Source organism: Carassius carassius, chromosome 6 (assembly GCF_963082965.1).
Source record: "Carassius carassius chromosome 6, fCarCar2.1, whole genome shotgun sequence".
Classification (NCBI taxonomy): domain Eukaryota; kingdom Metazoa; phylum Chordata; class Actinopteri; order Cypriniformes; family Cyprinidae; genus Carassius; species Carassius carassius.
The window spans coordinates 31,956,996-31,983,577 of NC_081760.1; the positions used below are offsets into that span (position 1 = coordinate 31,956,996).

Consider the following 26,582-nt stretch of genomic DNA (forward strand, 5'->3'; position numbering starts at 1 on the left):
GTCAGTTTACAAGACTGTTTAGACTCCCTTTTGTTGGAATGTCTAACTTAAAGAACAATGGTTAATGAGTAGTGTGTATGAATATGAGCACTCATTTGAGCTGTCTGCTTGGATGGGTTTGCGTTATATATTCTCAATGTAGCTGCAAATAAAATGTTTGCACTGCAGAAACACAATCATACTCCCACTGTGGGAAATGTAAACTAGCTCCATCAAAGTTATGATTATGATACAGTATATGTGTATGTGTGCTGGCTAGATGTTTTAGGCATTTCTAGGAGAAGACTTTCTGCCAGTTTTTGAATAACATTGTAAGGGAAAAGAGGGTTATTGGGCAGGGTTCTTTGTCTGCAACTCTTACTATACCAACCATCTTGCTCACTCAGTTTGTAGTTTCATGGGACTTGGATAAGTTCTGTGCTTATCAAATCAAAAGAGTTTTTTGTTGTTGTTTTTTTCTCTGTTGCAAAGTAGGCCTTTTTAATTCTTGAGTCATCAACCATTTTAATTTCCTTTGAACCAAGCTGCTGGTTAGTCTTTCACCATATGTTTTCCTTTTTATTTTGATACAAAATGACTGGTAAACCAGATGGCATCTGCTACATTACACCACAAGAAAATGAATGAGCTTATACATTTTGAAATGGTGCTAATGATGTCAAAAAAAAAATAGTTCTTTCCATTTGTGTAAAATGAAGATTGCTCCTGTAGGAATGTTTTTGACCTCTTTTATATTGCCATTTTAAACTTCTCAACCCATAATTTTGTTGTTTAGGAGCTGAAAAAAATAGATACAATAATGGTCAGTAATCTTATTGTCTATTAGCCTTGTCTTCATCAAAGTCATAGCCATGGCAAATTATGTTCTATTTGGCCATGAGTATAATGAGCCCTAGAAAAGCAAAGTTTTTGTAAAAACCTAAGCCTTTGGCTGCCTGAGGTCAGCATCTCCTTGGAAACTTCTTGGTTTGTACGGTCCATCTACATTATTTTAATTGAGTTTTGGTGCCTCTGATGCTGCAGAAATGAAGATGAAGATGCAAAGTTGTTGACCTTAGTTGCTATGCTTATTTTATACCTTAAAGCTCTCATGTTAGTTGCCCTCTATTTATGTAATGTAAAAGCAGTCCTGTTTTCTTCTCCTTGTTGTCGTCTTTGTTTTGCTTTAATTTGATCAAAGATGGTTTAATCAGTGCACTAGTTAGTGCAAATAAACTTTATGTAGGTCATAGAATTGTAAAGGGAAATTCCTGTTCTTTTGTTCTCATTATTTAACAATTGGCTGTTGTTTAGAAATAATTTGTGGGGGAGATGTTATAAACTTGGCATTTGGGGCAAAGCCATTTGACCATGTACTCCATTGTGCACTAGTATAAGAAGTTTGCTCATTGTCTGTATTCTCTGTGCAAAAGAGATGTCTTGTGCCATGGTTACTGGCATAAAATTGAGCATTCCAACATCCTTCATACAGTTCTTATCTTTTGATGTTCTGCTGGCTTTGATTCTTGCTTACAAATATTTTATGGTAATTTTGATCATAAAGACTAGAGCCCTAAGTTAAATTCAGCCGTCCACATTCTGCAACAGTTTACGCACTGTCTGTGCGATGCATTGTTTTTGTCATCAGAAGTGTCTGCCGATGTCAGCAGAATGTTGAGACCGAGCGAGTCCACAAGGTGGTACTGCAAATGTGTCAAACTTGTCCATCCGTGCTCATCCGCGGTTGGTTATACTTCAAAAGCTGTGTGGAAGTGGCGATGGGCGAGACTGAATGGTACACAGAAAAATAAGTATACCTACGCTTTAATGCAAACTGCAAAGGTCATGACATTTAAGCTGACTTCAATTAGTTCCACTGGAATTTCACGGTGTTTGACTGTTTAATTATATCATTATGTATAGGTGATATTCTGATTCAACTGTTTTCCCTGCATATTACTTTGATTGTCCTATTGCTATCAGGTCTTATTAGTTGTAGCCTTTTCTCTAGGTTAGATTTTAACACCACATAAAGGTGTATGGGTATACAGTGGCACTGATCTGAACTGTGACCATAGCATTTTCAGCAGTTCTTTGTTACTATGATGCATATCCTGTTGTGCCCTTGTCCGAATAAAGCAGCCTGTAAGTGAGAACTTTATCAGATCCTATTAGAGTGTTAGGTTCAGGCAAATGTAACTGTCAGTCATCTAGTTAAAGGCAATTTGTGAAGTGAAAGGCTGCAAGACTAAAAGCATCTATTAAATTGCTAGTAACCAAGGCGTGTGAGATGATGCAAGTGATCTTCTCATCACTAATTCTCCCCTATGAGAACATGAAAGGAGGATCTAGGAAGCAACTGCATTAAGGGAGTGTAGGCTTGACTGAAGGAAATTGATTATCATCTTCTATTTCGCCCTAATGTGGTGGCTTACAAAACATTTTACCCATCCCCACTCCCACTCCTACTCCCTTCATCAATCCCTACCCAAGTCAATTTCTCTCAGTTTAGATGTAGATGCATTAGATGATGAATGGTCCCAGTGGATTGGTTTTCTGGTGCTGCTTGAAATTGCTTTATGGTTTGCATGCACACTAACCAAGACAGGAAGCTGGTCTGATAAGAACCTATTTTGTGGATTTGCTGTCAAAAATCTTGGAAGGCATTCTAATGAAGCCGATAACTGCAGCTTGACACTCTCAACCAAATGTGTAAAAAATAAAATGGCAATGGGGCTTCACTGTTTTTCTAAACTGCTCAAAAAATAATTCTGTCTCTCTTAGGGCAACTGGAATTTCTGCCGCTCAACCAGCTGCTACTTCAGCTACAGGAAGAACAGTAACCGGTACAACAATGTTGTCTTCTGCTGTTCCTAGAACAAGCCGCACTGCTACACAACAGCCTGTTAAACCCCTGGTTACAGCATTAGCTGCTCGGAAAGGTAGCGTATCATTCATGGGAATATGTTTGTACTTGCATTATTTAAGGAAAAGGACTGCTTCATTTTAATTATGTAATGTTATCAATATCTATTTGTCATTTATAGATGTTGGAAAAACAAACACTACAGCACCAGCAAAAAAAACAGTTGCCTCAACAATATCCCGTCCAGCTGCCAGCAAGTCTTCAAATTCAGTGGCTCCAAAACCAGTTGCCACTACCAAACGACCTCCAACTAGCATCAAAGCGCCTCAAACCAAACCAGATGACAAAAAAAGTATACCAACACATAAAGTGCCTCCTAGTCCACGAAACAATCCTTCACGGACCGCATCAGGCAAGAGCACTGCAGCATCTTCCGGTCACAAACAAGCAGAGCGCATAGTTGGTGTGAAGCTTCAGCCACCTAAACCGACACAGTCTGTTTTGCCACTTGTCAAAAGAAAGCCTGATGATAAAGGACCTGCAAGAAAACCTGATGAAAAATTACCTGCAACAGATCCTGTACTTCTTTCGACAGCTGCTGTAGCAACAGCTACAGCCACAGCCAGGGAAGAGCCCGTTTCAGAGCCTGAAGCTACTCCAACTGTAGAGAGCTCTCTGGATGTCCCAACCCCTTCTTTAGATGTACAGGAAAAGGTTGATGTGCAGGTCACTAATGACAGCTCCCAATGTGTGCTGGATAAATCTAACAATGACCCAGAGGCTCAAGAGGCCTTATTAGAAGCTGATCCTGTTGAAGTGGCTTGTCCGACATTGACTGTAGTCGAGCAGGAACCTGAAGAGCAGGTGTCTGGAAAAGATGATGAAAAGCATATTGCGGTTGTGGCACCAGTTGCACAGGAAGCAACTGAGCAGGAAACCTTAACTGCTTCACATATCGATAACTCCGCTGCTACCATAGTGTCCACTGGTGTAGACGTGGCTGTAAAAGCTGAACAGATTAACAGTGACTGTTATGAAGATGTGGAAGAAGAAGAGAGGGAAGGCAGTCAACAAGTGTCTTTGTCAGAAATGAGTGGCACCCAGCCTACTGAAGAGTCTCGTCCTGGGTCAGCTGGGCTTGCTGGGTCCATTTGGCGTGCAGGGGCCTTGCTCTCTGAGCTTGACTCTGAGGATGTGAGTTGCAGTCAGCAGGGAGCATCAGAGCTAAGTGCTCCTGGCGTTCTGGAGGGCACGGAGAGCATGGATGATCTAGGGGATGCAAGCCTTAAAGGAGCTGATGGTGAAGGTGCATCTGTTGGGTCCCCTGACTTTGAGAAGGTTTCTGATATTCTTACTAATGAAGATGATGATGATGGTGATGATCGAATCTGTGACATGGAGGTTGGGTCAGAAAGAGCAGAGGACTCTCATAGGCAACATCATGACAACGAGGATGATGAAGAGGATGAAGATGTAGAGATGGCAAGCGAGGGCATTACTGAGAGTGGGCTTGAAAGTTATGGGAATGCAGATGAAGATGACTTGACCGAAGACTATAAATTAGACAACTTGAACCGAATCCAGCCTCCACCCATGGTTCCTTCTGCCCCTCTTGCAACCCAGTGGAACCAGCCTAGTTGCTTTGCTGATGCCTGGGCCCAGCCACCACATCCTGCCTCTAAACTTCTTTCAAATCCTTCCTCTGAATGTCGGCAAGCAGACCCAGAAACCCCAGCACAGACACCCATTCAAACAAGATTTGATGTTTGCTCGGAAAGGGGCTCTCCATCAAACCTTTTGAAGTCTCCACCTTGCACACCTCATCAAGCCCCAATATCTGCTGCAGTGGGAAATGTTAACCCCAAACCAGGCTTGACACCCTCTCAAACCTGCAAGTTTCAGTCTGAGACTTCCAGTGACCCTGACCTAGCATCTGACAGTAACAGGGACACAAGTATAGCAGAAGAGGTGAAACACAACAACTTTTCTAGTACTGAGACTCATTCTGAAGTGGAGCTCCAGCCAGAACCACTACACCCTGCCCCCACTGTTTTGACAGACATGCAGGATCTAGGCATCCACATTGAACCTGAAACTCTGCAAGCTGATGATCTACTGTGTGGTCCAGCAACTGCTTCATCATCTCCTTCATCAGCTACTGAGGATGAGGCAAGTGGCACAGAAGGTAAAAGGCAGATCAGTGACCCTCAAACTGAACAATCTGGCACTGGGAATGCCTATGGAACAGCACATGTGGGACACAACCTGTCAGCTCTAGAGGTATGTGAAGAAATGGGTGGAGAGAATGAAGGTTGTGGTAGTGAGACCCCTCAGTCTGCTACTTCTGCTGCTTCCTATGGCTTTGACTACATGACCTCTAACTCCAATGCCCAGTCATCTGCCGAGAGTTGCAGCAAGAGTCCTGGCATCTTTTCTTTAGAAAATGAAGAGCAGCTCCCAGATGAGGCCAAGGATACATCTCTTCTTAAAGAGTTGACCCTGATACCTGCTACTGCATCTGGGGAAAAGATTGACCCTATTAAAAGCCAACATGGAGAGTTCCAGTCTCACCCAGAGCAGCAGTACATGCTATGTGGAGAGTCCAGTGAGCTGCCTGAGCCTGATTCAGTACCGGGAGCTGTACTCTTGGAGTCTGGTTTGATTAATTCTTCATCCCCACAGCACCTGGAAGAGGAACAAGATCTTGACACTCAGCATCCCTACTACTCCACTATATGTGAAAAGACTGATAGTCCCCTGGCAGGTAATGTATAGAGTGCACTTTAGAAATCCACCTTCCAGTGTATCTTGTTGATGTCATCTCTATATAAGGGTTTTAACTAGCTTGGGGGTTCCCTGTTGATGATGTCTTTTTTTTATTCAGTTAGGAAAACAACCATTCAACAGTGCCACTTTCATGATATGATACAGCTATTAAAATTATGTTTGTAAGTATATGGCTTAGAACCTGTATGTGCAATAGCTACTACCATTTACACTAAAGGTGACTCTTTCTCAACTATTCTTTTTAAATGTAATATTGGGTGTTGGTCTGAACTGGCATGAAATTATTTGTTTGTGGACTCTTCAAATTGGCAGTTCAAAGTAACCACTAAAGAAAAATTAACCGTGTAATGGACTTTAAACACATTTAGTGTTTTTTTTTTTTTGTTTTTTTTACTGAACAAATGCATATTCATTGCTTTTTGTATTCTGTTGTCTACTAACTAAATACCAGTCTTTCATCCCTTTTCCATCATTGCCATATCTTGTCCTCCCGTTTCTCTCTTCTGCACTTTAGGGTTTGCTAACCCCCTTACTTTTTATGTCCTGTTTATTTGGAGTACTTAATGTCTTAGTGTTAAATAAAGGTTAGATATTTAACATGGTTTCTGTTTTCTCTGTATGTTTCTTGATGTTTGGGTTTCAAGGTGATTTTCACTTGTTTTAATGCCCACTGTTCATCGATCACTATGGGCAGTTGCAAATTGGTCACATTTAAGTAGTCAAATATCAATGGAGATTTCAATGTTATATTCATTTGAGTTTAATATTAAGAAACCATGTAAAATGTTCTACTTAAGGCTGAGACACTAATTCAAGGTATATTTATTTTAAGGTTTCAGAGCACATTTTAAGTCAAAATAAATAGCATTCTTTCCCCTTTACTTAAACCACTTGGTACTACGTTTGTTGTGGAATTATAAGTCCGTTACTCATTCTAAATTTTAAACTTGCACATGTACACTAGCACACAAATGCATGTTGAACCTTCTGTAAGTGAACTTTGTAAAGAAAACGGGATACTTGCAGCAGAAGGAGAGTGTTGTTTTTTCTATGCCAGTATGTTCCTCCTACTAGTATTCCCCCTTCCCTTTTGACCCCACCTACCATCCGGAGGAAGAAAAACAAGATCTGGCCCCATCAACCTCCTGGATCTCACCCGCTCTCAAGGTGCTTTGTCCTCCACCTCCTTTTTTTTTTGTTCTTCATTTTTGTATAACGTTGCTTCTGGAGTAGACTTTGCACACCTTCCAATTTGGGACTAACTGGGTGCAGCTGCTTTAATCACTCTCATTATTAACAAGTTGAGCTGAAGCTATTTTGGAAGGACCTGGCTTGACATATTTACCTGGAGTAAATGGACTTCAGTAAATCCCAATGCTGGGTGGTTTTTAATCCCCAAAACTGGAATTGCTTTGCACAATGCTCTTTTCTTTTATTTTCCTCTAGGCATGCTCACCTCACCAAAGAAATATGCTGTACACTGGGGTGGCTTATGTGTAAAGCATGTTTTTTTTTACGCATGGGTCTATTGATGGGTCATGTATTCTCATTGTTAAAAAAATACCTGTATGCTGTATTGTACCATGCATGGTGAGCGCTCACTTTGCATGTGCTCAGCTTGTCACTTTAAGGGAGATTGTTTACCTCATCTGCTTTTTATATCTTTGTTTTTATTTGCTCTTTACAATAGTTACGAGTTTACTGCATATACAGGGTTTTGACACTTTTATTGCCCAAATATCTTCACAAAATATTTTTGAATGTCACCAAGGTGCAAAATTAGTAGTTGTTTATTCCTTCACCACTAAATCATTTACGTGTATATTTGACCATTTTGTTTCCCACAATGCTTTTTTTCTGCTTCACCACATTCTGCAGTTTTTGACATTGTTTTATTGTATTCTGCTTCACTCTCCTTTTTAACATGTATTGGACCCTTTGTTTCATTTACAGAAAGTAACTCCCACTTTCCACCACAACCAAGTGACTTGCTTTCCATCCAAATGACGATGTCATCCAAACTTCGTCCCCAGCCACGTGCTATGTGTGTGACCCAACCACCACGGCTCCCCACTGACCTCCCTCCCAGAACACCAAATGTGGTGTCAAACACACAGCTCCGATGTCTAGAGCAACCCCGACATCACCTTCATGAGATCCAGCAACGGCAGGAGAAGCGTAATCGAGAACAAGCGAGACAAGAAGACACAAAAGTGGAGAAACAAGCAAGGAATGAGAGGAAGCAGCAGGAGGAAGAACAGAGGAGACATTTACTTGAGTTGCAACTTAAGCAGCAAGAGCAAGAACTTAAGCAGCGACAGCAGATCATGCAGTGGCAACAAGAACTTGAACAACAGCAGCAGCAAAAACACAAGGTCCATACACCAGTTGTCCTCTCTCCTTCATCAGGTCTCACCACCATCTATGAAACTGTGGAAACGAGTGACTCAGAAGACGAAGTGGATGAGGGACAAGAAGTGGTTGAGGACGTAGAAGATAGAAGCTCCTTTAATGTGTGCCCTGAAAAAGACTTGCAAACATGCACTGAAGAAAATTACTCTGCTGATCGTTATTCACAATGCACAACACCTTCCATGGGGTCCATTATTCAGGGTCCACATCAAGAACTCCAGGAGACAGACCCTGCAGCAGATCAAGACAGTCCTTCTCCCTTGGGATCTCCTGAATGGCCTCTGGAGTTTGACTGGGGCAAGAAGGTGGACATTGTCCAGCAGCTCATCAATCAGACATTACTGCTTGCAGGTGATGGTTGCTCGCCCCTTCTTCTGCTACCTGGAGGAGCAGGTGGGACACTCAGCCCCCTCGAAAGCAGCCTGTGGCCCAACTTGTTGCCACCTCTGACACCCCCTTCAGCCACTGTGACGTCTGTAAGCAGCTTCTCACCTGAGGCTTCAGGCAGCTCTGCTCAGGGTGAGTGGACCGTTGTAGAGCTGGAGACACACCACTAAGGAAAGTTGAATAAAACGCCTGCCAAATATGAACTTTTGGTCTCAAAGACTTGAGATCAAGGTCTAACAGTAGGGAAGCACATGTTGTAGCATTAGAGAATAGAGCATTCTTTTGATAAAATCTTACTTGAGATGTAGTCATGGATATGACTGGTTCATCCATTTTCATTCTGCAGCATTTCAGCAAGTGTTGTTTGAGTAGAAAATTGTGTGAACCTGATACTGCATAACAGTGTGCTGGACTATCACAATTTTGCTCATTCTTTGATTTTTGAGAGTTATTCTAGTGCTGTGAGCTTTCATTTTCACTTCCCACCCATCCAAAAGAAATGGAACACAATAGTCCATGCTTTTATGCCACTGATACAGCCTCTCTGCCAAATTGGTCAGCCATATATGACCTGCCCTCATGCAAAAAGACCATTTCCTTAAGGTTTAATGGAGATTTCTTGCTGGCTTGAAGTACATATATTTATCTCTTAGTCATTGAGCAGGCGCCAAAATGCCAACTCAATGATTGAGCAAGTTAAAACAAAATGGGTTCCTTTCTCTGACGACTTGGAGCAGAAGATCTGTGAACAAGATAAAGACTTGAGATAAATTGAAATGTAGGGTTTAGAATTCAGATTAAGCTGGCATTTTTTTCTTGTGCTATTCTGATAACAAAACTACTGTTTGACACAAGATTTGTAGGATTAACTACAGAGTGAAGTAGAGTATGTTGAAGTAAATTTGCTGTAAATGTAAAATGTAGTTGTTCCAAATTAAATGTTTAATTTAAGTGATAACTGTGATGACTATATAATAGACAATAAAATTTTTTTTTCCAATCATACACAGCTATCCAAAACTTTAAACTGATTTGGGTCAAAGATATATATAATCCTTATTATAAAGAAGCTTGACACGTGACGTACAAAGTAATGATTTTTTTCCCCTTAAAGTATATGCACTGCTTTAAACTTTGAAAAATAGCTGACACCAGGAACTTTAATATTCTAGATTAATGTTTTACAGGGATTTTTAATTTTTATTAATTATATTGTTAATGACACAGGAAAAACTGTGCAGCTACATCAAATGATCATCTTTACTGTGAACCTTCTGAACACTGTGCCTCCCTTACCTCTCCGAAATATATGATTATTATCTATTTGTGGAACAAGGAGCAGCTCTCATAACTGCACTTATGCAGTTTAAATTAAGTTTTCTGGTTTGTTGTGCCTGAGATTAACTCCCACATTGGAAGGACTCTTTGCTAAATAAGCACACTCAAACACTGTCACAATCTCACAAATGATTACTGTCCCTACTTTGGTTAGAGTTAACTGTTAGTTCTGTCTAGTATGAGATTTTTTTTATTTTTTTTTTATTTTTTACTTTGTATATTTCCTTTCCTTTAAAAAAACTAATTGGAAAAAAATAAAAGTTCTGAATTGTTGGAAAACGGAAAGAATTAAAAATGTAATTCAATGGGTCACATAATGAGTAGGTCTATTATGTTCACCCAAATTTAACTTATAATACTTATGAAAATAAATCCAATGTTATATTGATGTTTGTGACTCTGGTGAGGAGTTTTGTCTATTACATATCTTGATTGAATGAATTGACTGATCTTGGCCCAGAGGAATGTTTGATCACAATTTGATTATTGGAGCCCCTATTGTCTGTTTTGTCATATGTGGTGGTACATGTTATTTTAAAGGGGCAATGATCAAGTCCGTTTACTGTATTATGAAAAGAGATTGCAATTTTAATTTTATTTGTACTCTACTGGTGTACTTCCAATTTGTCCAGTGATGTGAAGTAGTTAGAGACTACATAGTACTGTGTTTAACACCGTAAAGGTAGAAGAATTTATTTAAATGAAACTTTTTTTTTTTAAAGTAAATATCAAAGCAACCGCTTTACATTATAATCAGGGAACACAGGAATTTCAGGTAGATTTTTTGACTTTCACTGTATTTTGGCCAAACAGGGAAAGCTACTGCATAGACACACAAACCAGAAGTAAAAAATGCACTGAAAATAACTTCATAGCTTTGACTGGGCTTGATATATGAAGGAATACAAAAGTAATGCTCTGCCCTCTTAACTGATCTTTACCATGTTTGCAAAGACACGACTACTTATGTGTGGTACATATTCCAGCTTTTATTGTGTATATTTTTGTAATTTATTATTTTGAAAGGAAGGATTGTTTTATTTCTTTGTTTTATAGAGAAGAGTAGGCTGCCAACAGGTTTTATTTCTGTACTTTGTAACAAACGACTTGGACGGCCTCTGTATTTTAATGTTTTCATGAAAATAAAATTGGTTTGACATTTCATCTTGAACTTTTACTCTGTTTAATGAGTTTGCCATCACTGGTGTAAATTATTTACTACATGACAAACCAATTACAAACCATACTGGTTAAAAAAAAAAAAAAAAGTATAGACTGAATGCACTGTGAGTCACTTTGGATAAAAGCGTCTGCTAAATGATTAAATGTAACAAACCATCATAGCTGAACAACACCCACAATAACAGCCATGAACTATAAAAGCAATGTTTGAAAGGTTGTAAAAATTTAGGGACAAAAGATTTTTAACTTATATCTGTACTCACCTGATTTCAACTAAAATGAATGGGTGAGGTCCTATTCGAGCACCACCTCATGTTTTCATGCTAAACGTACCATCTGTTTCCTGAGACAGCAGCACCCCCATCAGGCAGTCTGTAGCATTGCAGGATGACGGCTCCTCACCTCCCAGACAAAACAGCTGCTTATACTGACCACAAGGAACTAAACACAGCACCCTACAAAATATATACATACAATTAATTTTTTTATCTAGGTTATTTCTAAGTTACATATTTACAATACATTTTTACATAGTTACATATTTCTTAATAGTTGAACTCAAAATCTCTAATTAGACGAGTGCTTAACCCTGATTAGCTTCAGTTTCTGTTGACTTATGGTAGCTTTTTGTGGAAAGCACAAACTGTAGCTCCATCTTTTCCTATGAAACCAAATGTAGTTAAATGTACATTACCAATCAGTGATGTCTCTGGATCAGGGTGCGTCTGGACCCACCGGCCAATAGACCAAATTCTCTTTACTGTACTCTATCTCTCTCTCTCAGTTTCTCTCTTTTCTCCCTCGCACATTCTTTCTCCATCCTTATCATCTGCTGCCTCAATGACATCCTCACAGCACAGGAAGTAACTGTGAAGGTAGGAAATGGATGTTGTAAAGATGAAGATATAACCATATCTCATCAAGTATGGCTGTTTCCCTCTTCATCTATCATCTGCTAAATGTTTTTTGGTTGGAAAATTATTACAGCGCCCTGCATCCTATTTGCTGTATGAAATCCAATACTGGTTTCTTACTAATTTTGGGGCGCCGATTCTAAAAATTTAATTTTGCTCTAGCACATCAAACTTTTTCACAAAATATGGTGCATTTCATAGCATTTTTGCTTTCAAAGATGTTTCCTAACTTCTTCTAAGCTAGGTCACAACTATTTGTTCAATTCTCAGCCAATTTGTACATATCTGAATTTCATGCCTAATTCCCATTTCCAATTATTCTACTACTTTGCAAATTGTAAATTACACTACACATTTTGAATACTGTTTTTTTTTTTGCCTGATTTTATTTATTTTTGTTAATTACATTAAAACTGATAGCAGATATACATAGCTGTTACAATATAAAAAAAAAATAGAAAAATCTGTATGTGATACAAAGTTTCAGCAGAACCAAAATTAGGTAATATTAGTCCTTTTTGTAATGCTGTGTTATTAACTAATAATACAAATTTATTATGAATAAATTATAAATATATATATTTCTTTTTTTTTTACAAAGAAATGGGTAAATCCCTGCTTCTATGATTGGTTTGTAGCTCAGTGGATCAGATTCTGCAGCAGCATCAGCTGTTTCAGACGAGAACACAGTTGCTGAGAAAACTGCTAAAGCTGTGATTGGATACAAACACCGTAAATATGTGGGTTCCTGCAGTTCGTGTTCACCTACAGTGCGATGTTAGATGTGCAGAATAAATCAGTTTTTCACCTGTGTGTGTATATTATGTGGAGAGATTTTTCATCAATCATTCTCTTATCCTGACAGGATTAAGAATTTCCTGCACCTTCGACTGAGAAAATCGAACGAGGGCGCCATTGCATTGACTTCTGTGAACAAGAGCACTATTTTGTGCATCAGGGTGTGGGGTTCGGCGAATAATTACATTTCCTTCATCCTAACCTTAAAAAGTCTGTGAACTCGTTCCTACTTCTGTCAGAGACTGGGCTGCTTCATTTTTTTTCGAATAGTGAAAACTTTAACCACCCATGCTCTGTGTTAGCCATCATGACTTAATCAATCCAGCATTAAACCACGAAATAATAAACTCTAAAAGAGAAAAAAATGTGCGAAAATACATTTTAAAGTAATGACGACTATCGTTGCAAACACAATGGATAATCGCCTGTAAACACGTGTAGTACACGTGACAGCAGCACTAAAGAGACAAGCAAGATTAACGTTATTATGCTCTTTTTTTTTTAAATATGTCGTACCTGCAATTTCACAAACTTTGACGGCTAATTGCTGACTTTGTAATAATTTAAAATTCCATTTCCTCGTCCTTTGTAGTTAGACCTGCCATGACCATATTTGGGTTTCCTCAACCGTTGGAAGTTCACTCGTTATGACCATATTTGTATTTCCTATTCTGATCCTGCTCGGACCACGAAAACAGGTCGGACTATAAGAGTAAAGGTAGAGTATGTAAAAGTTTTTGTTATACCGAAAGTCTCTTCACTGCCTATATATATATATATATATATATATATATATATATGATCTCCATAAAATGTTCATCCAATCATTTCATGAGGTCTGAATGCAATGATAGGATGTCCTACTTGCCTGTCAACTTGTATATTTGTATTCCTCCATGGAGCCAATAGCCAGCGTGTTAGTATTGTTGCAACCCTCTCAAGATTTGTATCGTTTAACTGTGTTATAAATAATATGAAAATATGAATAGTTTTAAATTGTTTCAATAATTAATTAATGTACGTTATAAAAAATTCAACAACATTGTCAAATTTTGCACTACTATGAAGCCTGGGCCTGTATCATGAAGCTGAATTAGCTGGCTAGCCAGGTGAAAATTTCTGATTAGTTTGCACCAATCCTGGGTTTTAGGTACCTTGTTAAGAGGTGTGGCTTTTAGCAGAGTGCCATAGTAATTTATAGTAATAGTAGTAACTCCACAGCTAATCTGCTCCAGGGCAGGTTATGTTCTAGGTAAGAGATCTCAAACTGAAATTGGACAAATCAGATGTGAGCAATGTGACATGTCTGACCTTATCTACCACGGCTTCATCGGCTCAGATGTCAGGAGTAAATGATGACTGCTATGTTCATTATTAAATCTGACAAGAGAACACCTCAATCGCTTGGGAGACATTCTTGTCTACATCTGCTCCAGAGGTGAAACAATGACAGACTGATAACAGCTCACTCAGGGTGGGTCTAAGGTAAGACACCAGTCCAGTCTGTGCTGAAACACTACTGTCAATCAAACTAACGTGGGAGGGGTCTGTCTGAGTGACATCACACAGAAGGGCATCTGAGATCGGCTCGATTTGAGAAAGGGGTAAAGATTTTAGTAGATAAAAAAAAAAACAATTTGAAAAAGTGCATGTAGCATCTGACGACCCCTTTAAGAGAAAATAAAGACGGTCACACACAATGACAATAGTATCAAATTTAAGATATTTACAATATAGTTTTTAGTAAATTTGGTATTAGCTGAATTAAATTTAAATACTTAAGGTATTCGTTAAAAAATTACAGACAGGAAATTAATTGACAAAAATTTTTGTGTCTACAATCTACAAATCTGACACAATACAGAAAAAAGTGCACAACAGTTACAGGGTGAAACTCTAAAACATCAACAGTGCAAAACCAACACATCCACTCACACACACATGCATACACACACACCTATGAACTGGTGTGACTATAACACACCAAATATATAAAATAAAAGCAATAATTCAACTATAATGCAGTAAAAAAAAGTGGACAGCAAGAGAGGGGTTACACTCTAAAATATCAAGAGTGCAAAACAGACACAAAAACTCAAACACACACTCACACACACACACACACACAATTATACACACTCAAATGAATTGATATGCTTTCTCTGTGTTCAGCTTTGACTCTAGTAATAATAATTCAAAAACTGATGCTTCAAATAAAAATTTCAAACTAAAAAAAAAAAGACTAAACCTTTGTGTTGTCTTTGCGAATATCTGAATATATATCCAAACAATGCAACCCACAACTTAATAAAAAAGCCTTTTATATAGAGCTATATGGGAATCTATGGGCTAAACCATGGAATTACAGAGGTTTTTCTTATTTTACTCCCACCTGATGGCATAATCTGGCTTCAGAAATTGAATTTAAAAGGCATTGACTCTATTTTAACATGAAATTCTGCATTCTCTGAAAGGTAATAGAACACACACACACACACACACACACACACACACACACACATAATTATTGCATAAATATTAATTAATGCCATGAAAGTATCTCAAAATGCAAAATAAAAAGTATTATTGAACAAAATTATATTTCATTGATTTAAAAAAAAGGTTACATTTTAGGTGTCCGGTCACGTTTGACAATGAAGATCAGAAGTATGACTCCCAAATAAGGAGCACCAGAGGGTTAAAAACACAAATTTGTTAACCGCATATATTTTGCAGTGCGAATCAACAGTTTGAAATGATGTCTGCCACGAGAGACTGATGAAACCAAATTCATTTGCTTGCGGTCACGTGACCCGCAGGAGCGCGCAGCCGGCAAACAGGCTGCGTCCACAGCGCTCGCGCCCGGGGATAGTAAACGATCCTCCCGCGCGAGCAATCATCATCACTGGCGGAGTCACACAGAGGCGAGCGGCGACAGTATCTTTTACAGAGGAGCGGATTGTTGTATTATTCACCGGCTGTGAATGTGGACGCCTCGTTTGACGATGAGACAGCTGTTAAACTGAATATAGGCGTTCATTTTTTCGGGTGATGAATTAAGAAGGAAAGCTAAACTCTTTTGACCAGTTACCCTGCCCAGTGTGGTATCGAGCTCCACCAGAAGAACCATTCCAGGACGCGATCATGGAAAAATAGACGCGACTTTCCTGCGAGCTGTGAATGATGGATAGTTTGAATGAACATTGCTAATGCTTTTATATCCTGTTTTACATGCAGTGGTTTTACTATGAATTGAAGGAAAGCGTATAATAGCTTAGGTTATGTCCAGATGACAAACTGCATCTGTTCTGACAGTGATGCAAAAGCATTTATTACATGCACAGAGTTTTGATAAGCTTTTCAAGCGCTGCTGGATCTTAAACTGTTGCATTGAGAGCCGACAGAAGAATAGAATATCTTTGTCGTCGATTTCTGAGAATCTAGGAAGAGCGGGAACGACAATTTGGGTGTCCTGACACAAACGACAATACGGATACAACAATGGCAAATGACTCCATCCAAGTAAGTTGAGTGCTGGTTACGGAACAAACCCTGTTAGTTAGTTCCTAAAACCTTTCACGTGTTTTATTTATTTAGGAGACAGACAATAGAGTTGCTTTTAAGACCCAACAGATGCATTCACTTTTCTTTAACAAGCCCTGATGGAGTCTCCCATCCACCATTCATCTGAGGGGTCATTTCTTCTCCATTATGGTGTACAGGGACATTTTTGGTTCCCTGCTGAGCTTAAAAGAGCTTGAGTTGTTTTAGACCTGTTCTGTGTTAAACCCCAATATTTATGTTTTCTCTTAACACTCATCATGGTGGTTTGCCAGAAAATTGTTGGTATGAAATCTTACTGAACTGAAACAAATAAAATGAAGACAAAGTTTAGGCCTTGTATAGATAACCTTCACTCATTTTATGACTTTTTAGAACATGTTTAAAGAACCGGTTTTTCTGTCTGTTTATTTATTGTCAATTAAATATAAGCCAGCACATTTGTGTTATGTAACATGGACAAATTCTTTGGGAAAATACCATAAGCAGTTTAAAACACACCTATGGTAAAAATCTGTAAGGTATAAATAGCACAATTAACTGGACTAGGTATAGTAAATTATTTGTTATTTATTTTATGAATTGAGTATTATATACAGTACATTTATTGCAGTAGAAATGAATAATTTGCAGTTTTTACTTTAAGCTTTAAAGGGAATTTTCATATTTTTCCAAATAAGCTTTAAAGGGAATTTTCATATTTTTCCAAACCTGACTTATTTCTTCTACGGAACACAAAAGAATGTTTGGTAAATAAACACTATTGGGCATCATTGACGTGTCTCAAAATATCTTCTTTTATGTTCCACAGATGAAAGTAATTCATACAGGTTTATAACAAGAAAAGGGTGAACAACAGATGACGTGCAACTTTAGTTAATTTTAATAAAAAATAATTGACAATTTGCAAAATTTGGTAGATTTTCAAACTGACACTACAGGGAGAACCTTAATCGAATACTTTTTTTTTTTTTTTTTTTTTTACAATTATTATTATTTTAATAATCTGCTGAAACTGACCAAATGATACTAGCCACCAGTGTTTTTAACAGATCAGACCTTCTCTGTATATTTGAAGATGTACAAGTTGATATTGCTAAATGTGAACGTTTGTGGCCAGAGGTGACTAAATACTGGCAGGCAGCATTGAAAACACAAACAAAGTGGCAGTCATACACAGATTCTAATGAAGTGTCTCCTACACAGTTGCAATTAACATTGTGGAGATAGCCTCACACACACTCACACTTCAGTCCACACATAGGATGAGTAAGTGTGATTATGTCAGCAACTAAAGCCTAGTTCACACTACACGACTTAAAATGTAGACAGATTGCTGTGTTGTTCGGACTACATGACTTGCTGTCTGTCTTGAAGTCGTTGTGGTGTTCACAATTACGAGACGCTACGTAAATGATCTGCAACAGGGCTGACAACAACCCTGACTAAACTCCCTAAACCACATTTTGTCATGAAAACACATGCAAGAAGTTGAACGGGAAGTTGAACACCACATGATGTCGAGTCGGTCGACCGGTCCAGATATTTAGCATGTTAGAGATTCCTTTGGCATTTGCGAGGTATCTTTGATGGGTCGTTGAGTAGTTCACACATAAAAGATTGCAGAGCGCTGATCACCTGCTGATTTCCCCCGGATCACAGCTCAACTTGTCAGTGAGCTCGTTAACTTGCAAATCGGGCTTAAAATCCTGTAGTGTGAACTAGGCATTAATGACAACAGCTGGTTCACATTATGAGCATAATATTTTTAGTTTGTTTAGAGCACAATCAAGTTTCAAATTCATTGATGCAATGATCTTTCTTATTCTTACAGCAGGAGATTCTGTACACCGATGCATCTCACAGCCTCCTCGCTGACATAAACTAACACATTATTTGCTCATAGATTACTAATTCACAGATGGAGCTGACAGAACTTAATTTTTGTGCTAGGCTAAAATGTTCTGCAAAGCCTTATCCCTGTGAACTCAGATGTCCTGTTGTGTTTCTGTGTGTTTTATTAAGTAAGTTCCCACAGCCCTCTACGCATTAGGCCAGCTTAATGGAGTTTGAAGAGTTTACCAATTCCCAGTTTCCTGCCCTGTCTTTACTTCAATGGCTTTTAACACAATTGCATATTGTTTTTGTCAGTACATAACATCAGCAAATTGATGCACTTGTATGTGGCTTTATAGATTTAGGTACACGGTGTACTTATTTGGCTTCATTTTGTGTCGAAGGAAGTTGGCAGTTCATTTTAGTAAGCAGTTTTAGTGGTAAACACTTCTAGTTGAAGGAGAAGTTAGTTCAGAAATGGAAATTGTTTATCTTTTTTTCAACCTAATGTCAGTACATTTAAGTTTTTTTTTCCCCATAAATGTATATCCTTCCTTCTGGTAAGTTATGTACGTGTTAAGTTACTAAGTTAAGCCTGAGATCTGAATCAGTCTGATTCACAAGCAAATCTTTTGGATTTGTTTTGTCAACCAAATCAAACAAATCCAACTAATAACAAGGCTTTGTGAACTAATTGTATGCTAATTGGGTTCTTCTTTAAAACCCAAATAACTCCAGTATTTTTTTTTTTTTGCAAATAAAGGTTCAAAAAATGAGTTTTTGGAGCAGTGCCATAAAATAATAATTTTGGTGTCCCCAAAAAAACTTTTAGCAAAAAATTCTTTAAAAAACAACAACTTTGTTTTCTATTGAACATTTATGTTTTTAGAGTGGTAAGAAAGACTTTTTAGTGTAGTTAACATTTGGATTTGATTTGGTGAGGATGCTCAAAGATGTCAAGAGCATACGTGTCAGTATCTTGTGTGCTTTTCTGTTGGCTAGAAAAGTTATTGCTGAGATCTGATTGGCTGTGGTGTGTTTGGCTGATGGTGCAGTTTTGGAGGGGATCAGGAGGGCTTCATGTTGTGCTCTTCTGCCACACCCTCACCCTATTTACTGACCCCTGCTAGTGTGTGTGCTGATGACTTTCTGCAGTCATGTTTGTGTTGACCTCCTGGGGCAGCTTTAAGTCATTGTTTAAGCTTCGGATTGGGCTGACTTGTACATCAGTGCATCGCTACTCTTCCACTATCTTCAGTGAAGAGAATACCAATGTATTCCTGCCTTTAATCTGATCAACAGCTTGTTTAATACTCTGATGAGAGGTTAAGAAACTTGATCGCTTCCCTCCCCCATTTTTTCCCCAAGTGTAAAACAGCTGCATTTTCTCATGACCTCATAAAGGCAAACTCTGGCCATGTGTTCCATATCCTTGTTTCCGTTGCAGCTCCTCCCCTCTGTGACATCATCAGTTCTGTTGCCATGATGAGTTCTGCTCATTATCCAGTGTTCTGTAGCCTTTAGCAGCTTGCACAACTGTTCCATTACTAAAACCAAGCTTCCATTATTTAAATGCCATGGGCTAGTTCTCCATACATTGATCTTGATGTAAAGTACTCAATTACTTAGTAAATGCTCTCTATCTCTTTCCTTCTATTGATTTTATTGTTCATTGTAGTTTAATTGCTTGATTTGTTATTCAGGAAGAAATGTCTATAGAAATGTGTATTATCAAACTTTATCTTTTATGTTAGAATAAAGTTTCATTATCAGTACGTTAATCTCTGATTTTTATAAAGCACTTAAAAACCACAGTTTCCTTGTTCAATGCAGGAATTTTAGTTTGACTCGCCCATTGAAATCATTTATTTGGAAGCCATCCTGTTATTACACCCCAAAGCGATGAATATTTAATGCTGTGAAAGCTAGCATACTCTGCAGAAAGACATATCCTCCCTTCTCATCCACACTGCCCTGTTGCTCTTTGTCTGCGAGAGCATGCAACAGTTAGAGTGTTGTAAACTGATCCGTAGGGTGTAGTAGTGGTTGTAATCTCTCTCTCTCTCTCTCTCTCTCTGCTTCTACCTCTCTCTCTTCCCCCCTTCCTCTTTGTGAAACACCAGCTGCTCTGCTTCTCCCCCTCCTTCACTCCAAAATTCCCCTCTCTGTCTGTCTCTCCCTTTATCATATGGGCCAGCTCTCCATCACACCCCCGGCTCTCTTAGAGTTCCAGGCTCAATTTAGGATTCAGGCACTCTCTTTGGAGATCGGATTTCTCTGAGAGAATAAGATGAATTTAAACCTGAAATTAGAGTTTTTTTTCTGTTTTGTGTCAATGACAAAAGATCATTATTCTAGGTTACTGAATCATTCTGTTAATGCAGGGATGATTGTTTGTGTCACATGGTTGTGTTTTTGTTTATGATTAGAAGTAAATGAAGCAAATTAAGTTGTGTTTGATTGATGGATCAGTATGAGGCTTAGGATTTTTCAATTGATTCATTTGGGTCAGTACTTCAGATTTGTTCTTGCCCTTCAAATATTTTCACTAGGCTCAATTTTATTTCTTTTTTTAAATGATTATTTTTATCCCATAGTCCTCACCTTAACGATATGATAATTGAATATGTTATATATTCTATATATAATAATGTATGTATTAATGTTTCAAGTAAAAATCCTGATAATAACCCTATAATATATTTATAATATAAATGTGACCAAAGAAAATATCTTTTTTTTGAACAATAGAAAACAACAAATAATTTATTAGGTATTTAATGTGCAATAATAGCTGAAAATCATACAGCTATAGTGTAACTCTGTGGCAGCTAGGAACTCATGCTTGCAAGACAATTACTAGTCATTCTCACAATTTCAACAAAACCTTTTATATTTTATCCAGCAAGATGCCAGTACTTTGGAGACATATTTATATGAGAATGTACAACAACAAAATTCAGTATATGACAGAAACCAATGTTTGCAACAACAATATTTAACAACAAGGTTACATTTAGGTGGTTGCCATTCCCAGGAGACCTTCTGTAGCTTTGTACAGTACAGTAGTTCAGTTATTTATGCGTCATTTTCTGTTTCTGTTCCTTATGAAAGTAATTTACCATACCTGTCAAGACCACAGATTTTCTATTTGAATGTGTAGTGCAAACTTAGTAGCAAAGTTTTTGAAAATGCTTGTTAGTAATGTTATGTGAAGGAAAAGCTTAGATTCTTTTTCGTCTTGTCAGTTTAGAAAGCAGGATGTTCATATGCCTTGCTGTGTTTGTGTACATGACAGTGTGTGTGTGTGTTTGCACACATGGGTGTTCATGTGTGTATTTGAGAAAGAGAAAACTTCTCCAGGTCAATAAGTCTCAGCCCAGTCCCTTGACTCTGGGTGGGTCTAGTGTTTTACAGGCTACTTAGTCTACATAATGCTGTGTCTGTGTGAGATACAATCTTTCAACAGTTCCATCATTCATCCTATTTAAGATAACCTTTAAAAAAAAGTGATAAACCACAGCCATAAATAATCCACTCCAGGAAGAAATTGATCGATTTACTCATTTACACAAATGCTGCATAGAAATAATAAGAGATATGCATTGCAGTACAATAACAGAGACATATATGACTTTGTTTTGCTGATCATATTCTTTTTTCACCAATAGGATCAGTTGGTTTGCACAAGGAAGTCTTGTGCTTTATGCAAATACATTATTAACATTCAGTGCAGTTCAAATAGGTTTATTCCTCTTCCTGGTTACTTTTAGACATTTTTCTGACATGCAAACATTGAGATTGATCTGATCAGCTCTGATGGCTTGATTGCACCTTGTTATAAGTCACAGATGTGAGACATTGGGAGTGGTCACAGACAGGTGTTTGCACACTGGTTTCCAGGAAAACTGATGCCATAGCAACTATGATTAGTGATGTCACAGGATACCGTCTCACAGGAGGGTGGTAGAACAGGAACAAAGCTCTTTAATGAGCTCAGTCTATTAATTAGGGGAAATCTAGTTGTAATAATTCATCAACAGTGGCTAAGATCTTAGAATTTGAAACTTTTGGAGTAAAAAAGATAGAAATAAACTTTTAAAGTAATTCATATACATCAGTCATTCAACTTTTTTCCCCCCAAGTATATGTTGGTCTTGTGATATGCTATGCATTTTTTTTTCTCAGTAATTCCAAGAGCAGTTGTGTACATCTATATTAAATGCCTTCTTCTTAAATAATGCAAAATATGGTTTTGTAGGCCTGTATGGATGATACATTTTCACCCTTGTCATACCAGCAAAACATTGAATAATAATAATTACCCTAATTTACCTAAAATCAAATTATAGATTACAATTTTTAATCTAATTAATCATAACCTTTTTTTGATCGCAATTAATCACACACCTTATGAAATTAAGAATAGACCATTAATGTTGTTTCAAATGTTTATTTTGTTTATTTTAAACCAACTGCCTGCTGACTGCATATATCTACTACAGTACACGGATCCTCATTAACTAAACACAGCAACATACACCTGACAAATCAAAACATTATCATGAATGTGTGTGGAAACAACATGAATGTACGCAATGTCTGTGCATAGATACAATGTGTGATCAGTGTGTCAAGAGCACTCATACACGCATTAATATAATGGACTCTGTATGGTACTTACTGTATGACTCCCAGTGTTTCCCATATATTGATTTATTTTAACTGATTCTCTTTAAAAAAGTTTTTATGTAATTTTCATTGAATCTTTCCTAAAATTCCTGATAAAGTAGAGTTAATGAGAGCAGAACCATTACAGGGGAAACTTAAAACTCTTAAAGCACTTTTAAAGATTGTCTACTGTTTTACATTTACATTATATACATATGTATATTTTCCCCAGGGGAAGTGCCTCCACACATAGAGTGTAAGACTGTAGGAAACACTGACTCCTGTACACCACCGCAATTGTCTTTACTTTAATTGCAGTCTTCATACATCAAAACATTATGAGCAAGACACTGGTTATCCAGTCAAAAAAACGTAGTTTGCATCTCATCTGGCCATACAGTGTTGGGATGTGTTGACATTACGGTCAGTCTACGTGTGAGGGCTCACGCTTTTCAGAGACAATCACAGAATATGACAGAGCTTGTGTCTCAAAGCGAAACACACTGGAATTAATAATTCACTGAAAACGCAATGAGAGTCTCTGTTCTCTCTGCGATCTCTGATTTAATCAGTCTGGTTTTCCTTTATATAAGTGCTGTTTTGGACGGATTGTTTGATTGCATTGGATTGAAAACTTTCCTGGAGTTTAGCGGCTTAAAATTATCTCATCACAAACAGAGAAGCAAAATTGGGCTAAAGGGTTAGAATATAAATTGTGCTTCAGTAATTTTGCTTGAATTGTGTTTACTTATTTTACATTTACATTTAGTCATTTAGCAGACGCTTTTATCCAAAGCAACTCACAAATGAGGACAGTGGAAGCAATCAAAAACAACAAAAGAGCAATGACATAAGTCCTATAACAAGTCTCATTTAGCTTAAACACAGTAGACATAGCAAGGGCTTTTAAATAATATAATAAATAAAAAGAAAACAGATAGAATAGAAAAAGAATAGAGCAAGCTAGTGTTAGATGTCTTTTTTTTATAATTGTATAATAAATGAAAAGAAAATAGAATACAAAAAGATTAAAACGGTAGTTAGATTTTTTATTTTTTTTTAAGAATAAAATTAGAATAGTGAGTGTTAAAGTTAGAGGGTCAAATAATGATGGAAGAGATGTGTTTTAAGCCGATTCTTGAAGATGGCTAAGGACTCAGCTGCTCGGATTGAGTTGGGGAGGTCATTCCACCAGGAGGGAACATTTAATGTAAAAGTCTGTAAAAGTGACTTTGTGCTTCTTTGGGATGGCACAATCAAGTGACGATCACTTGCATAATGCAAGCTTCTAGAGGGCACATAAGTCTGATGTAATGAATTAAGGTAAAGGGGTGCAGAGCCAGTGGTAGTTTTGTAGGAAAAATTTTAAAAAAGTTTTGACATTCCAATTTTATGCGAGCAGCTATTGGAAGCCAGCGCAAATTGATAAACGGAGGTGTGACGTGTATTATTTTCGGCTCATTAAAAATTTATCTTGCTGCCGCATTATTTTAACACATTAACGACTGTAAAATTAATCGCATGCAATAACATGTTAACATTGACAGTCCTAAATAAAATTAAATGTGTTTGTACCCTTTTTATGCTTTTTTTAAATGTTGTTTTGAAAGAGTAACATTTGAACATTGCTGTAGGTATAGTTTTGACCCAATATCTTCTCATGTTACTGGCTCATTGAAGATTGGTAGCAGTAGATCCACTCCTTCATATACAGCTCAAAAAAGGCTCTCCATGGTAATTTTTTTGGTAATAAGTCCTGATGAATAGGACCATTTTTAATCTGCCACCTTCTCAAACATCTGATGTTTGCAGTGGGACATTTGTTGTCTGAGCCAATCCAAATGGGTGGTGTAAGTGTATCTCCCTGTGATAGAAGAGTTACTCTCTCTAAAAAAGAAACTGCCTCAGTTCCATCATCATCAAGTTAGCCCACATCTTGGCTCATGATAGGAGGCCAGCCAAGAGAAGCGGTGTAAGGAACACTGCTCAGAACAGATGATAAGAGACTCCTGGTGCAAGTTTACACCATTTCTGTAAACCTGGACTCCTCTTCATGCTGTTCCAAACCAGTATGACCTTTTTGTGTCCATATAATTGAAGTCAATTTCTTCAAATTGTCTTAAATGTGGCAGGTTTTGAACAACATGAAGATTATTATTTTTGGGTGAACTCTCTCCTTAAAAACTTTTCCCTACAGGGCTTAAGAACATGTTGAACAATAATCTGTACTATTACATAATACATATACTAAACTATACCCCATTTTTCCAACAGCTATTGGAAATAGCTGGATTAATAAGTAATGGTATCACTATTCTTTATCTCATTATTCATTTTAATATGTGGTGCTGCAGGGAAAAAAAACTGTCCTCTGAATTGTGTACAGCAGAACAGGGCCACCTCTCACCCATTAACCCTGGTCTGATCTTCCCTCAGATCTTTCTATTGCAGTTCAGGGAGACCCGATGTGGTCAGAACGCCCTTGATCTCACACCCACTTCCTGGACACTGCAGTTTCTCTCACTTTCTTCACATTATTTTTTTAAAAATAAAAGCCTCTCAAATGGCAGTCACTGGCAGTTAACTTTGGGCTCATATATTGACTGTAAGATATCAGTTTAGGAAGCTATTATGTAGTTATTTAAAATGATATTTCAAATACAGTTGTAAGATTATTAAGAGGGTAATCCACAAAGGAACAATTATATCTGAGTCTGAGAGTTTGAGTGAGCACAATAGAGATTTTAAGAAGGCTTTTTCCTGACATTGCCACAATGAAACTATTCATCTGAACTCAGTCTGCACTCACACACACACTATTCATTTCTACTCATAATGAACACACTGAAAACCCATGACAAAACGCACAGTGACATCCTAAGGAACTCTTTGCTTCCACATGTGCGCACACACACACGCACACACATGCAAAATGTCTATCAGATCATATTGTTAACTCGTGAAGATTTCTCTTCAGTTTACAGTTTTATATATATATATATATATATATATGTGTGTATGTATCTTTCATTTTCCTCTCAGATTTTATTATGATGAGACGCTGAGGTCAACTAGTTTACCTAGAATTTTTTCAAATTTTTATAGCATGTTAGTTTTATTCCAGAATAGTAATATTTTACAAATTATATTTAAAGTCTATGTGGTTACACTCTGAGCTGTTTTTGATTGGGAGAATGTGTCTTATGTAAATGCCTCTTAACAAAAAGATCGGGGTCAGTGAATTATACAGGACTTCCTCAAAGTCGTGATAAAAAAAAGGATTTAGTGACAGATCTTTTCTCTGTATTGTAACATACTTTGATTAAAAAAAACTATTATTGAAAATGGAAAAGCTTGGTTCTATCTATCAGTTGTTGAATTGATGGCGGCATCTCAATTCAAGCTTGCAGTAGATTGTAAGAAAGGGGTGATTTCACTACTAAATGATTGCAAGTCATATAATCAAATATATATAATTTTCCCTCAAATTTCCCTCTTTATCTTAGTTTTCTGGGTTTCTCTGTCTATCTTGCATACTGATTTTTTTTATTTCTCTCTCTCTCTAATGTTCATTGTCATCTTTAATTATTAAAATTGTTCAAATGTTCAAGCTACAGATGAAATGAGGATTAATGAATCCAGAACTCATGACTGGGCAGACAGAGAGAACGAGACAGAAGGAAGGACAGTCATTTGGCCTCAGGGCTTTGACTGAGCTCAGAATTTCTGGCATTCTCACTAGCCACAGCAGCTGAATAGAGCACCCTCTGTGTGTCTGTCTGTGTGTGTGTGTGTGTGTGTGTTTGAGTAAGCCTGACCTGACAATGAGCACTGCTCGGTTATAGTTTGGG

The 26,582-nt window shown here is 37.6% G+C and overlaps 2 protein-coding genes across 2 annotated transcripts in view; both read left to right on the forward strand.

Annotated features, from left to right (window-relative positions):
• LOC132142649 (protein piccolo-like) overlaps nt 1-9,467 on the forward strand; it is a 36,757-nt gene extending 27,290 nt beyond the window's left edge. Inside the window, exons 4-6 of the mRNA XM_059552671.1 lie at nt 2,764-2,921; nt 3,027-5,609; nt 7,586-9,467. Coding sequence (XP_059408654.1) covers nt 2,764-2,921; nt 3,027-5,609; nt 7,586-8,601 — 3,757 coding nt within the window. The 3' untranslated portion in view covers nt 8,602-9,467. The remainder of the gene's footprint in view (nt 1-2,763; nt 2,922-3,026; nt 5,610-7,585) is intronic.
• Nucleotides 9,468-15,477: 6,010 nt separating this feature from the next.
• Nucleotides 15,478-26,582, forward strand: part of LOC132142650 (serine/threonine-protein kinase N1-like) — a 38,100-nt gene continuing 26,995 nt past the window's right edge. Inside the window, exon 1 of the mRNA XM_059552674.1 lies at nt 15,478-16,185. Coding sequence (XP_059408657.1) covers nt 16,165-16,185 — 21 coding nt within the window. The 5' untranslated portion in view covers nt 15,478-16,164. The remainder of the gene's footprint in view (nt 16,186-26,582) is intronic.